The sequence below is a fragment of the Dermacentor albipictus genome, chromosome 3, assembly GCF_038994185.2.
Source record: "Dermacentor albipictus isolate Rhodes 1998 colony chromosome 3, USDA_Dalb.pri_finalv2, whole genome shotgun sequence".
Lineage (NCBI taxonomy): Eukaryota > Metazoa > Arthropoda > Arachnida > Ixodida > Ixodidae > Dermacentor > Dermacentor albipictus.
The window spans coordinates 5,851,612-5,865,040 of NC_091823.1; the positions used below are offsets into that span (position 1 = coordinate 5,851,612).

The 13,429-nt window shown below is 46.3% G+C and overlaps 1 protein-coding gene and 1 pseudogene across 2 annotated transcripts in view; both read left to right on the forward strand.

Moving 5' to 3' along the window:
- Positions 1-13,429, forward strand: part of LOC135920181 (CCR4-NOT transcription complex subunit 7-like) — a 64,987-nt gene that overhangs the window by 23,981 nt on the left and 27,577 nt on the right. For both annotated transcript variants that reach the window (XM_065454330.1, XM_065454331.1), the window contains exons 4-6: positions 3,979-4,140; positions 4,218-4,395; positions 10,387-10,464. In XM_065454330.1, coding sequence (XP_065310402.1) covers positions 3,979-4,140; positions 4,218-4,395; positions 10,387-10,464 — 418 coding nt within the window. The remainder of the gene's footprint in view (positions 1-3,978; positions 4,141-4,217; positions 4,396-10,386; positions 10,465-13,429) is intronic.
- LOC139057067 (uncharacterized) lies at positions 581-3,275 on the forward strand (annotated as a pseudogene).

Consider the following 13,429-nt stretch of genomic DNA (forward strand, 5'->3'; position numbering starts at 1 on the left):
TGAAACCCTTGAATATCCTTGATATTGACAGTATAAGTTCAAGGGCCCTTGAAACTACTTGAATACCCGTGAGCTCCTTGTAATCCTTGAAAATCCCGTGGGATTTGTTCCGATAGAGAAAATTAACGACGTACCTCCGCAAGTCAAGCTCATTTTAAAGGCCCTTTCGCTTACGAATGCCCATGAAAACAAGCTGTGTTGACTAAAGGGCAACATCAAGAAGTCTCGGTTTTAAATCCCGCAGCCCCTGCGTCGTCTGGCAACTAATATGGATCGGAAATCAAATCCAATGCAATGCGAGGCATTTCGCTCGGTCGGTTATAGTGCCTAGAATATACTCTAGTGTACCGTTCACCGAGCATCTGCAACGGGCGACGTTGGCACGGGCAGTGATGCCTGCCGCCGTGGGCCACCGGACGGCGATGCCTGTCGGCACCATGCTAAACCGTGGGGAGTTCGGCTCGCGTTCGTTTGCGATGCGTTGATTGCAATGCGTAGTTCAGTTCGCGCCTTGCTGCCGCTTTCGTTGCAGTCTTTTCTTCTTGTGAGTGGGTGTGTTGCGTCTATGTGTGCGCTCGTCTGTCTAAAGAAACCTTAAACAGGCCGCGAAACTGCGATTTCCCAGACAGAGACGTGGAATGAAACGGCTCCTCTCATTACCCAGCGCGTCCGCAGACCCCGAATGTATCGCGGATGGAGACAAGAACATAACAGAGGCAGATCGCCGGGCAAATGGGGAGGCTCGCGTCGTGTCTCGCCTGAAGTCCGCCCATGCCTCAGCATGTCCGGCACAGTCTCGTAGTGCAGCGCACCAAGCGGCTGGCGGCGGAAGGCATCACTCTCGGTGCTACCGCGACACCCGCGCTCGCTGCACTAGTGAGTGCTCTTTTATGCACTATAGTTAGACCGTCTCTCGGCCTCGTGCGCGCCATTTCAGTGAAGTTTGCGTTGGCGTTGTGTGTTTGCTTTGACAAGATGCCAGGCGGGAAGTGCAAGTTTCAGCCTGCGTAGCTGCAACATACGGACTACGGTCACTGGGTGAGACCGGAACCAAGCGATCCTTATCGAGCAAAGTGCGCAATATGTCAGAAGACGGTCGACATTGCAACGATGGGGAAATCTGCCTTGAAGAGCCACCAGAAAGGCGCGAAGCACCGATCCAAAACTACAGCAGGTGAGGGCTGCTCATCCGTCGCAAGTTTCGTGCAAGCGGGAAATCTGACGTCCGCGGCTCCATGTAAGCGTGAAACCACGGCAACTTCATCTCGGGCTGCGACGAATACTGCAGAAAGCATGATTCCGTGATCGAAGCCGAGATTTTGTGGACGATAAAAGTTGTGTCGTCACACTACTTCTACAGCTCCAGTGGATCCATTTCCCAGATATTCCAAAAGATGTTTCCGGATAGCGAGGTCGCGAGAAGCTTCACTTGCTCTGAGAAAAAATGCGCGTACGTCGCGTGCCACGGTCTGCGCCCATTTTTCACTTCGCAGGTACAACAAATGATGGAGAAGTCTGACAATTTTGTTGTGCTTTTTGACGAAACCTTGAATGAATACCTGCAAAGAAAACAACTTGATGTTCACGTCAGATTGTGGAACAACTGTGAGGTGACAACCAGATACCTTACTTCGACATTCATGGGTCACAGCACAGTGGACGACCTTATGCAGAAGTTGGCGGAAACACTCGCGTCCTTGCCCCTGAGCAGGATTGTGCAGCTCTCGATGGACGGTCCGAATGTCAACTGGAGTCTTTTCAACAAGTTACAGCAGCACATGAAGAATGACTTTCAAGTTCAGTGCTTGGATATTGGCTCATGTCGCTTGCACACAGTGCATAATGCTTACAAAGCAGGAATGCATGTGACGAGCTGGCCAGTTCACACCTTTCTGTCGAGCTTATTCTCACTTTTCCATGATGCACCGGCTGTTGAAGAAACAAGGAGCAAGCTCTTTCCACTTCCTTTCGTACCCCACCGTTGGTTCGAGAACGTGCCAGTACTGGAGAGAGCCCTGGCTATATGGGAGCATTTGAGGCACTACACCGAAGCAGTGAGCGACCATAGGCTACCCTTGCCGAAATGTAGAGCGTATGAGAACGTCAGTGATTTTCTAAAGGACCAGCTTGCACTTGCGAAACTGAACGTTTCCCTAAACGTTGCAATGGTTGTGCAGCCTTTCTTGACTGTTTTTCAGAGTGATTCTCCAAAGACATTTTTTTTTTTTTGGCGAAAGAGCTTGAAACTCTCTTGAGGAGCCTCCTTGCAAGGTTCATGAAGCGCTCGGTGTTGACAGAGGCCACGAGCATCACGAAACTGCTGCGAATTGATGTTCATGATACTGCCAATTACACGTCACTTGAGAAGGTGGACGTTGGACGAGTGGCTGAGAAGACCTTAAAAACCGGAAAAGCGAGTACCAAGTGTGTTCTTGAATTTAGGGGTGAGTGTCGGAAGTTCATTGTGTGACATGATCCTGAAAATCATAGAGAGAAGTCCTATTAGGTACCCTCTGGTTCGAGGGTTGTCATGTTTTGACCCCAGAGCGATGTCAAAGACAGAAATGTGCCTTGGAAAGCTGAAAGTTGTTCTTAACTGTTTAATTGACAGCAAGCTTCTTTCTGAGCACAAGAGCGATATTGTGTGTGCGCAGTACATTCAGTTCTGCCAAGAAAAATGGCATGAACTGCAAAACTATGAAAGAGACCAGGAACGCCTTGACGTTCTCTTCGTGCGCCTTTTGAAGCATGACCCGGCGTTCTCGATGTTATGGGAAGTACTGAAGGTCCTTCTCTTGCTTAGCCATGGGCAGGCGTCAGCAGAAAGAGGTTTCAGTGTAAACAAGCAGATCGCGGTCGAAAATATGGCAGAGCTCTCGTATATCTCACAACGAGTCATCTGCGAGGCCGTGAAAACCCACGGTGGGCTGCTTAACGTTCCGCTGTCGAAAGAACTGAAGTCATCAGTGCGCCAAGCCAGGCATAGGTATGCGTTATACATGGACGAACAGAAGAAGCAAGCTGTAGCACAGCAGGTAACCTTGAAGAGAAAAGAACTCGAGCTAGAGCTGCAGAGCATGCAAGAGAAGAAGACAAAGCTCAAAAAAACTCTTTAAGTGCTTGCAGGAGTCAGCGGATCGCTTTTCGGAAGACGCCGAAGCAAAATATGACCTGACTTGTCTTGTCAAGGCCAACAGTTTCCGCCGAACAGCCAAGAAGCGGAGATAACAGCTCTTGAAAGAGAAATTAATGCGAAAATAGGGCTCCTTTCCTAAGTCATGTGAGGAAATAAAATTACGCTAACACTCCTTGAATTCTGCCTTTTTGCATCCTTGAAATCCTTGAAATGTCCTTGAATTTTCAGCCAAATATTGTGTACGAACCCTGGGTGAGTTAGTACTGGTTGAACATGTTGCGCTGCCCCTTCAAGATGTTCGGTGTTTACTAATACTGTTGTCACCTCTGAATTAAGGTAGCTTCGGCTTGCGCGCACCGTGCGGATAGGGCGTAACAGTTCGTCAATGCCAGCATAGCCATCTATTAAACCCCTGCCTTCTACTCTGGGCCTTCTTGCAGCGCTCAGTCTTGCTCCCAGTGTAGACCGAACGAGTGTCTGCTTTAGACACATGAAACGCACCAGGCTGAGCTGGTTGACCGTTGTCAACTCAGATCCTTAGACTTGAGGGCCGGTCTATACAACCTCCAGGGGAACACCATGTAATAGAGTGCGAAGACATGTAGTGCACTGGCTGCAGATCATCTGAAACATTAATTCTGGTTTGTTAGAAACTGAACATAAAAAAGTTTGTCCAAGGCTGGTGCCTTTGTTTGCTCAGCAAGCGCCATTTGAAGTTTTGCTTCATGTCACAGGTATTTTCAAGTTAGGCATGTGTCCCCAGAACAAATCTTGCTGCAAGAGAGTGAATGTGCGGCTCATTGTCATTCTATGAAAGCTTTTGTTCACTCCCTTTGCTGCAGGGAGGACATGTATGCCCAGGATTCCATCGACCTGCTTACCAACTCTGGCATTCAGTTCAAGAAACACGACGAAGAGGGCATCGATCCATACGAGTTTGCTCAGCTGCTCATGACATCGGGAGTGGTCCTCTCCGACAACGTGAAGTGGCTCTCCTTTCATAGGTGAGAGTGGCGCTGCCATGGTGCAGCACTGTCCTCGGGGGTGGGCAACGCTGATGCACACTTCACCTTGTGCGCAGCGGATACGACTTTGGCTACATGCTGAAGTTGCTGACGGACCAGAACCTGCCTTCAGAGGAGTCTGAGTTCTTCGAGTTGCTGCGAATCTACTTTCCGGCCATCTACGATGTTAAGTACCTCATGAAAAGTTGTAAAAATCTGAAAGGAGGTCTGCAGGAGGTGGCTGAGCAGCTGGAGGTGAGTACCTTTCCTTAATTTGCTTGGTTTACTTAGAGGGGAGGGGGCTTTCGCATTGCAAAAAATGGTTAAGGGGGCACGGGTCTTGAAAAAAAAAAATAGAGATTTTGGAAGTGTTATTTTCGAAATCTACTGCTAGTTTTCTACCTACCTGCCAAGCTTCTCGTTTCTTGAATCAATATTTTTGGCGAAATAATAATTTGCACAATGTGTTCCAACTGAATTCAAGCCAAAATGAACCCCAAAACTGCCCTTTCTTCCCATCGTGCAGCTGCCGTTTCACGCTGCCTATCGCGCTGCCATCTCAGTCTTGTTTGAAAGAGCTGCAATTCCTGCTTAAGTTTCCCGCCACCGGCACTCAGTTTCGCCCATTTGATGGTGCAAAATAGATCAGTAAAGAAAAGCACATTATTTGTTCTCTATTGGCTGAATGAACCCACGTGAGAAGACCGCGCCCACTCGATTGGCGGAGCTGGCTGGTGTCTGCTAAGCGAGCTGGCCCGCGCGCCGCCGTCGCCTCTGAGATGCCATTTTGAAAAACTGCGTGCAGCGACTGAAAAACGCAACAATGCCCAGGTCAGCGAGAAAGTTCCATACACTGAACAAATTCGGCAAAAAGCGAAAGAAATCAATGGTTGCTAACTTTAAAGGTTGTCACACTTCCCCAAGATGCGGCGAAAGGCGATGTAGAGGTTACATCGAGTGGACAAGGCATCGAAGTTGGCAACAACGGCGTGGGTCCACCGTGTGCGCCAGCTTGCGAAGCTGACAGCGGCCGTGTCCGCCAGGACACGGTGATGCTGCAGCCTTCCGATGTCGAGCAGAACAGGATTCGAACTGAGGAAAAACTCTAGGAACTCGCGTCAATGGCAGCGACGAATGTGAAATCGGATTGTTTTAACCGAGACAGCGGCGTGGTCGACAGTGCGCTTGATGAGACGGCATTCACGATCATCAATTTGGATCTGCAAAGCCAGCTTTTGAGGTTTGCAAAGTGCACAGCGTGGGATAGCGGCAACATTGCGTTTAAGAAAGGTGAGCGAGAATACGGTTTCGCTGTGAAACTTATGCTCTCATGTTCCAACTGCGGAGACATCGCGTCCGCGTGGAGCTCGCCGCGCGTAAGTGGTAAGTGGCGATCAGACGGTGAACCCATTCATTGTAAATATGTTGACAGCGCATGCTATACAGTGCACTGGGAACGAGCAGACAGTACTTCATGATACTTTTTCGGTGATGAACATTTTCAACCATAGTCTCCACAACAAGATGTGGCAGAACTACGTGAAAAAAAATTGACCCCTGCAGCAATTCGTGCAGCTGAAGAAGTGATGACTGGAAGTGCACAGTCGGTTCAGCAAACTGTACAGTACTGAACTTGGGGGAATGCTAACATCGCCATATCTTTTGATGGTTCGTGGATGACACGTGGACACTCATCCCATATAGGGGTAGGTGCAGTTGTCGAAATTTTCTCTGGGCTCGTGCTGGACTATGTTGTTTTAAGCAATTTTTGTGCTGGCTGTGAGCGAGGACCAAAGAAGAATGACCCAATGTAGGCAGCTTGTAGGGCTAGCCATTTATGCCAAAAGAACACAGACAAGAAGGCTGGAGAAATGGGGGTGCAAGCTGTCCTTCTACTTTTCGAGAAATCCCTCATGAAAAATGGCCTTCGCTACACGACAGTGTTACTTGATGGCGACAGCCGCACTTTTCTTGCTTTACAAGAGGCTCTTTACGGTTACATTAAAATTGAAAAAGAAGGTTATGCTAGCCACGTGCAAAAGCGACAGGAGGACATCGACAGGAATCCTGAACGACCTCAGCCTGAATCCCAGCCCAATGAGCAACAGACGGATGGCTGAGAAGGACAAACGCAGAGAAAAAGAATGTGCTCGGAGTCATTCCTTGGCCGACAGTGTTCAAGGGGCACTGAAAAGACATTTAAACAGCAGCAGGCAATTAGACTGCATTCCTGGTGGTTATTAGTAATGTACGTGTGTAAATATGTAAAGCACACCAGACCAGAGGCCACATGTACAAGCCCCACATCACAAAACACCCCAAATACTACAAATTTTGTGCCTTTTAGAGAACTGAAGAGGAGGTGAAACTTTGAGAGCCGTTTATCTCAAAACTGTTTTTGTCTTTCTGCTCAGTTTCTGGACCTGACTTCTTTGTTACTGTTTAACATATTTTGACTCCGTTTTCTTTTTTGTCACGTTCCTTGGACTACAGTGCAGGTCGTGACATTCTCGCTTTCTTATGTTGACCCTTCGTAAGTTTACGATATGGCTGTTTGTTTAGCCCAAAAGTGTGCTTGATGCGAACGTAACATAAAAGATGGCATTCCAAAAAATCTGTGTTGTAAAAAAAAAAAAGCAAGAATGTCACGACCTTCAGCACACATTTAGCTATGCAGTCAGTCCTTAACAAGCCTTCTGTCACGTTTTTTAAGTTCCCCAGGCTCTCCAGAAAGTATGAGGGAAAACAATTCTGCTCAATTAAGTTCAATAAAATGTTCTCAAGATATCGCTCTGAAACTTTTATGGAAGCATCAGGGAGATATTCTAAATATTTCTGCCAATTTTCATCAAATTCCATGAACAAATAAGGAAGTTGATTTTCAAAGCCACGTCCCCCCTTAATGAAGCAGCACAAAAATTATTTTTTCATAGCCGGACTAGTCTGTGGCACTTGTGTGGGCATTATGCACTGATCTACATTGCAAATTCTATAACATTTCTTATTTATACTTGCACCTGAAGATTACCATCTCTGGCACAACTTGGCTCTTCATTAAAAATTTCACCGAATTAAAAAAGGAGGGAGTGCATGCACCTGGCCACTGATTGGTTAGGAAAGCAGACATTGCCAGCACCTCAGTGCTTGGTTGAAAAGCATGTGCAACTTGCTGCTCTTGGCCCCCTTGGTATGGCGTTGAACAGTCGAACCCACATATAACGATACCGGTATTAACAATGTATCGATTATAACAATGAAAAGCTGCTGCACTGTCAATGTTTGTATGCTTTCTATGGGGAAATAACCTTCTTACTAAAATGTCTCCATGCCGCATTATCGGTTGTAATGATGAAGTCTGATTGGTGTGTGTCCGTGCTGAAAGGTAATGGAAAGTGAAATGTGAGCTGCTGCACGATCGCCCAACACCCTAACTGCTGCCGCATGCTTCTCTCCATGAGAAGTGCAAGCCAGCCTCATGTGCATGTCCCCCGTTGCCCTTCCACCCCCCAAACACGAATGGGCTGAGCCCACAGCTCTGCACCACACCAGCCTGCGAAACATGAACAGACCGCGCCAACTGCACTGACAACGCTGCCGGCACTGCTCTCTGATTGCTCGCACTTCCCTCACAGTTGGTTCTTTATTCTATGGCCCTCATTCTGCGCTACAGTCGAACCCACTTATAACAATATTCAAGTGCCACGAAAAATTACTTGTTATAACGGATAATTGTTATAACTTAGTTGTATGAAAAAATGACAATGGGGTATGGCAAAGCTGATGTGAGAAAACTGTAATGGTGGTCATACAACTTCGAATTAAAACCATGATGCAGTTTTTTACCGCCAATTGCAATGCCTAAAGTATACTCGAGGCACTACAGGGCAGCTTGGGCTGCCATGAAAAGGAAAAGTCAAACGCCTTTTGCCTCACCATGTCTTGATCCTGCATTGTTTAACAATACAAATTAAGAACTATTCGGTTCGTGAGTGCATGAAAGAAAACCTTGTATACCCGCGTCATAAAGAAGACAGAACAAGCTTCACATGAATTCACTTGACCTCCTTGGTTGACCTCCACTGGGGAATAATACATCTTCAATATGTCTCATACTACAAAGGAATGAGGATTCGGTTTCTTGCTGGCTGCAGTCATATGGTCCAAAAGGCACCTTTCACTCAAAAACTTTGCCAGAACAGCCGGTGTCAGTTCGCCATGCAGATTAAAAGCAACAAGCACCAGTATATTTCTCAAGTGAGCTGCACGTGCAGCGTGGAAAAGGGAATATATATTGATACATTCCTTTCCCTGTACTGCAAACTGCTGCAAGACTCAATCAGCTTTACTTCAATTTACTGGCATTAAAATTAACCGGTGAAGAATGGGGTAAATATATATTGATAAGCAGTTAAAGAAGCAAGTTGTGCTGGCAGAATCTGAACTGCAGTGTTAAATCCTTATGTTAGTGCTGAGCATATCCGTTACTAAATGCAAAAATTGGATATTATACCATGGACTACTCGTCATGAGCAAACATGTTTGAGTAGGTTAAAATCACGGTAGATGTTATAGAAGTAATACATAGCCAGCGTGTTTGTGACATGCTTCTTACACCGCATCAGGTATGATATCCTAACTATGTGCTATGTTTTTGCTTTTGTGATTTTATTCACGTGACCTACTGCTGCAAAGGGTACATTTGCACATGAAAAACCCACAATGAGCTGGTCTGCGTTCCTTGGTCTGGCACTGTAGCGTTGCCTATGAGAATCGTATTGTGGTCTAAGAAATGAGCTCTTTAAATAAATTTTCGCAAACGAAGACGTTGCAAAAATATATTTGAGACGACCGCCATAAGTATACAAGCACGAGGAACGAGAGCGAACAAACGGAAACACTGCAAAAGGTGCCCGAGCATTGCCCGAACTGCAGCAGATGACAGGCGGGAGTCCTTCTCCTAATGTCTCGGGGCTAATAGGTGGGATCCAAACATGTTTCGTAGCAATGCTTTCCTTTGAGTAACAGTCATGAATCTCAAAGGCTATGGTTTTTGTCACTGCGAGCGCCAATGACATCACGGCCGCCATGTTTTAGACATTACCTGGTGCTGCTGCTTGGCAGAACACCTCGTAGAGAAAGAGCATAACCTCTAAGATGCAACTTGGGGGAAAAGAAAGGGGAAAAAAATGCAGCGCCGTGTCCGCGTTCTTATCTTGAATATCTTGAGAGAACAGACCTGCAAAAGAGGCGGGCGCCATGCCTGGCTAGGCGCAAACTCGTATCTCTCCAGTCAGGCCTAAACAAAGGACCGTGGGCATCGCCAATGTGCTCCCGCACACTGGCACTCTTCCCATCCATGATGGTGTGGAGTTCAAATTTCAATGTGAATTAGTGGGGTGCATTACATATTGCTTTCAATACATTGTTGGAAGGACTCTGGTGGCTACCTTGAATTCTCTGAAATTTCTAATTAACAAGTTTTTACTGTGTAAGCACACTTCGTTATATTGAGGTTTAAATATGTAGTGCTTTATGGACAAGTGAAAAAAAAAGATTACTTCGTTATATTGAGAATTTCGTTATTAGTAAAACAAAGCAGTTTCCTTTGGAGGAAGGTTACAGTCTAGCTTAGTTTGTAATACTGAGGTGTTGTTTAACATCGCAGGGAAACTGAATAACAATCATTATTCTCAAATGTTTGGTATTCTGAGGTTCATAGTACTGAAATATTTTTACGTTGAAACAATAAGCAGTTAGCAGGGGATTTCTGAAAAGTTCGTTAATGTGGTGTTCTTAGCGATATTTCACTACATCTGCCACATGTGCAAAGATTGGGTGTGCCGAGTCGGCGTGGCATCATGTGAGCTGTCTTCCCGCACGTTTAGTATTGAAGGTTGCATAATCTCAAGTTTCAGTGACCCATTGGAGCGAGAAGCAGGCAAAGCATTCACTCCCTGCTGCCAGCACTTTCCATGATAGCAGCATCCCATTGCGGGCGACGCGATCAGCCACGGGGGGCAGAGTGCACGCAAAAGTGTGGCTGGCTTCTCGTATTTTGTACCGCCTATGTGAAGATATTGTCGACGTGGCATGAAGCCATATCATTCGTCACAGACTCAAATTCATCTAAATGATGTTCAAATACAGGCCCCATTAGTATACATGTTTGTTTCATGGGGTTGTGGATTGCAAGTGCAATTGTAAACGTGTTTCGTCATACTGAACTGCATTTGTTTTTCATTGCAGCTTGAACGGATTGGGCCACAACACCAGGCGGGTAGTGACAGCTTGCTCACCGGTGCAGCCTTCTTCAAGATGCGAGAAGTAAGTGCTCCATGGATCCAGACTAGAATTCGCGATCACCTTTGCTTCTTGCGTCATTGGCTGGGTCGAGATCAGTAGTTTTGACAGGGCTGAGGTGCTGCACCCCCTGGCAAACACCCAACTGTGATGTAGTCTGCTGCGACCACTTTCTTATGGCTTTTATTATTTAGTGCAGATGAGAAAATGTACTGACGCAGTGCGTCATGAACTTGTTTTTCTGGAAGCTCTCCAAAGGTGAGAGTATTATTTTGCAATAAAACGCCGAGTGCAAAAAAAAGGTTGATTTTCTGATTCTGTCTGGATGCTTTGAGTGTATGCTTAACAGATGTTTAGATTACGCTGCATTCTCCCTAGAAGCATTTTATTGGCATAAGTTTAAAATAAACACTAATATTTACATCTGCATTAGAAACTGTATTACTGTTGTGCATGTCTTAATTTTTATTGGGTTTGATGTTCTAAATAGAGAGTGATGTCTGGATGCTTTGACTATAATGGCTTGCTTGTGATCTTCCAATGTTGGTGTAAATTGCAGTTTAACGAAATAGGTAGCACAGCCTTAGTTTGACCAGCCTGGTGCAGAAAAGTTTTGCTTTCTGGATTGATCCACAAGCTGCCTGATGCTGCATGTCAATTTGCATAGTGCCAGGATGTGTAGGGTAGAATTCAATTTGTATAGTACAATCGTGACAGAGGGTTAACAACCAGTGGAATTTGTCTTACAGCAGTGTAAGAAATTGACATGCCAAGTGTGCGGGTATCAAGGTCTACCTATAACAGAAAAACAAAGACAGTTCATTCGACTATTGAATTACAAGCAGCAGAATGAAACAGTGAAACATCTCCAATTGTGTAAAATGTAGGAAGGATGGTTGTTCTGACCACAAGATGCAGGTGGAGTGGATGAAATAGGGAATTGATTTTACAAGTCATAATGCAGTACAAGCTCATTAATTAGAATTCTGCGGGGATGCTACAAAATTTGAACTAATGAAAGGCAGGGAAAAAATAGCTAGGTTAAGGCGTGTATATAGTCCAACATAGCGTGAGCGCACTCTACATCACGTTGGCGAGAACAACTGGCACAGCCAATGTAACTGGATGCAGCCGACACGGTCCGACGTCGAGGTGGTTCTTGCTCCATCCGCACGTTAGTCACGCCGACTGTGCCTACCCACAATGCATGGCACAAAGAAAAATGGTCCCCGCGCCACTTCGCCGACGGTCGCAGACAGCTGTTCAAAGTGCTACTTCCCAATCCACGGTACGTGGATTGGGGATCGTTCTCCTCATGATCCGAAGAGAGCAGCCGACGACGCTCGCTACAGGAACAAGATCTGCGCACTAAAATGCACTTGCGAAACACACCACAACCTGCTGCGATGTTGGTCTCCATTGTACTTTCATAGCTGCACCGGCTGCATGCTGCCGAGTTCCACTGTATGTATAGGTGGCATCCAAACACGTATCCCAGCGACGCTTTCTTCCAAGTAATAGCTGCGAATCCCAAAGGCTATGCTTTTTGCTTAAGCAAGCGCTGATAAACGTCACGACCACCATGTATCAAATATTACCTGGTGCCACTTCTTGGCAGAACACCTTGTAGAGAAAGAGCATAGCCTGAAAAAAAGAGAGAGAGAGAAAGACATGCAGAGCTGCGTCTGCATTCCTATCTTAAAGGAGGGAGAGAACCAACCTGCAGTAAAAGCGTTTGCCATGCCCTTCTCCTTGTGGGCACCACGCTCCAAGCTGGGGGATGACGTACACGTGTTAGTGCACTTACGTACACGTGTTTGCACTGTGATGTCGCTTATAGTGACATGCGACTTCGAAAATTATTCAAGGCAACGTCTGTTATCTGTGTGATCTGTTGCTTTATTACTGTTATCTGTTACTTTGCACCGCAGCAAGAGAGATGTACTTCCGTTTCATCTGCTTGTTCCACGTCACGCAGTCGCAAGTTCTGACACCGAAACTATGCCATTTTCTACCGTGTTCCAGCACGGACGGGGTCATGCTCTGTGATCCGCTTGTTTTCCTCAGTATTGGTGCAGCACGGACTTATGCCTCTAGTCAGGTGTCCTTGTGCACAGCGGGCAAAACGAGACAATTTCAACCACCGACGCGCAGCGCCATCAACGGAAGCGTGTCGCGCCACAAAAAAGCAAGAACAACAAAATGAAGGTGGGGCCAGTGACCATACCAGCCTCAAGGTCTGGTATGGGAGAATGCGGGGAAGGAATTTTGCTTGCAGAGGCTAGATGAGGCAAGTGGTGTTTTGCTTGGCAGTGGAGCTTGCCTCCTGAAATCATCAGTTTGCGGCACTGAAATATTTCTATCTCGGCTGTTAATGAGCCAAGTTGAAAAATGTTTGCGGCAGAGCAGTCCCTAGAGGATACTACAACATTCAGCATATAACCGAAGTTTGCTGTGTGGCCTGGTGAGGGGCCCTTTAAGAGGGGGGAGGCTACCCTGAAGACCAAACTTTTTTATTTTTCAAGATATCCGGATGAAACTTTCAGGGTACGTTCACACCACCGAACAATCTGGAACTGTAAAGTTTTACGCATATGTGTTTATTAGTTAGTTATTGAGGCCTAACCAGGTGGTTGATGCACCGTATTTACACGATTGTAAGTCGACCACTTTTTTAAAATTTGGAAGTCTAAATTTGGGGGGTCGACTTACGAAACCAAAATATGGCCCCGCCAAAAAAGCGAGGCCAACGGGAGCTACAACAGTTACAATTTTATGTTTGCTCTATGGCCCTACCTGTATCTTTTCGCTATCCCGCGTGTTTGTTCGCTTTTCGGAAGGGTTTTTCCAACATTTTTGCAAATTTTACAGTGCATGCAACACTCATTGGGGGGGAGGTGTCGATAGTTGATGGAAGCGCCGCTGTTCCCATTTGTGGCGGCACCCTCAGAACAGCGGCGCTTGCGGGGAGTATCGGTAGTTCATAGAA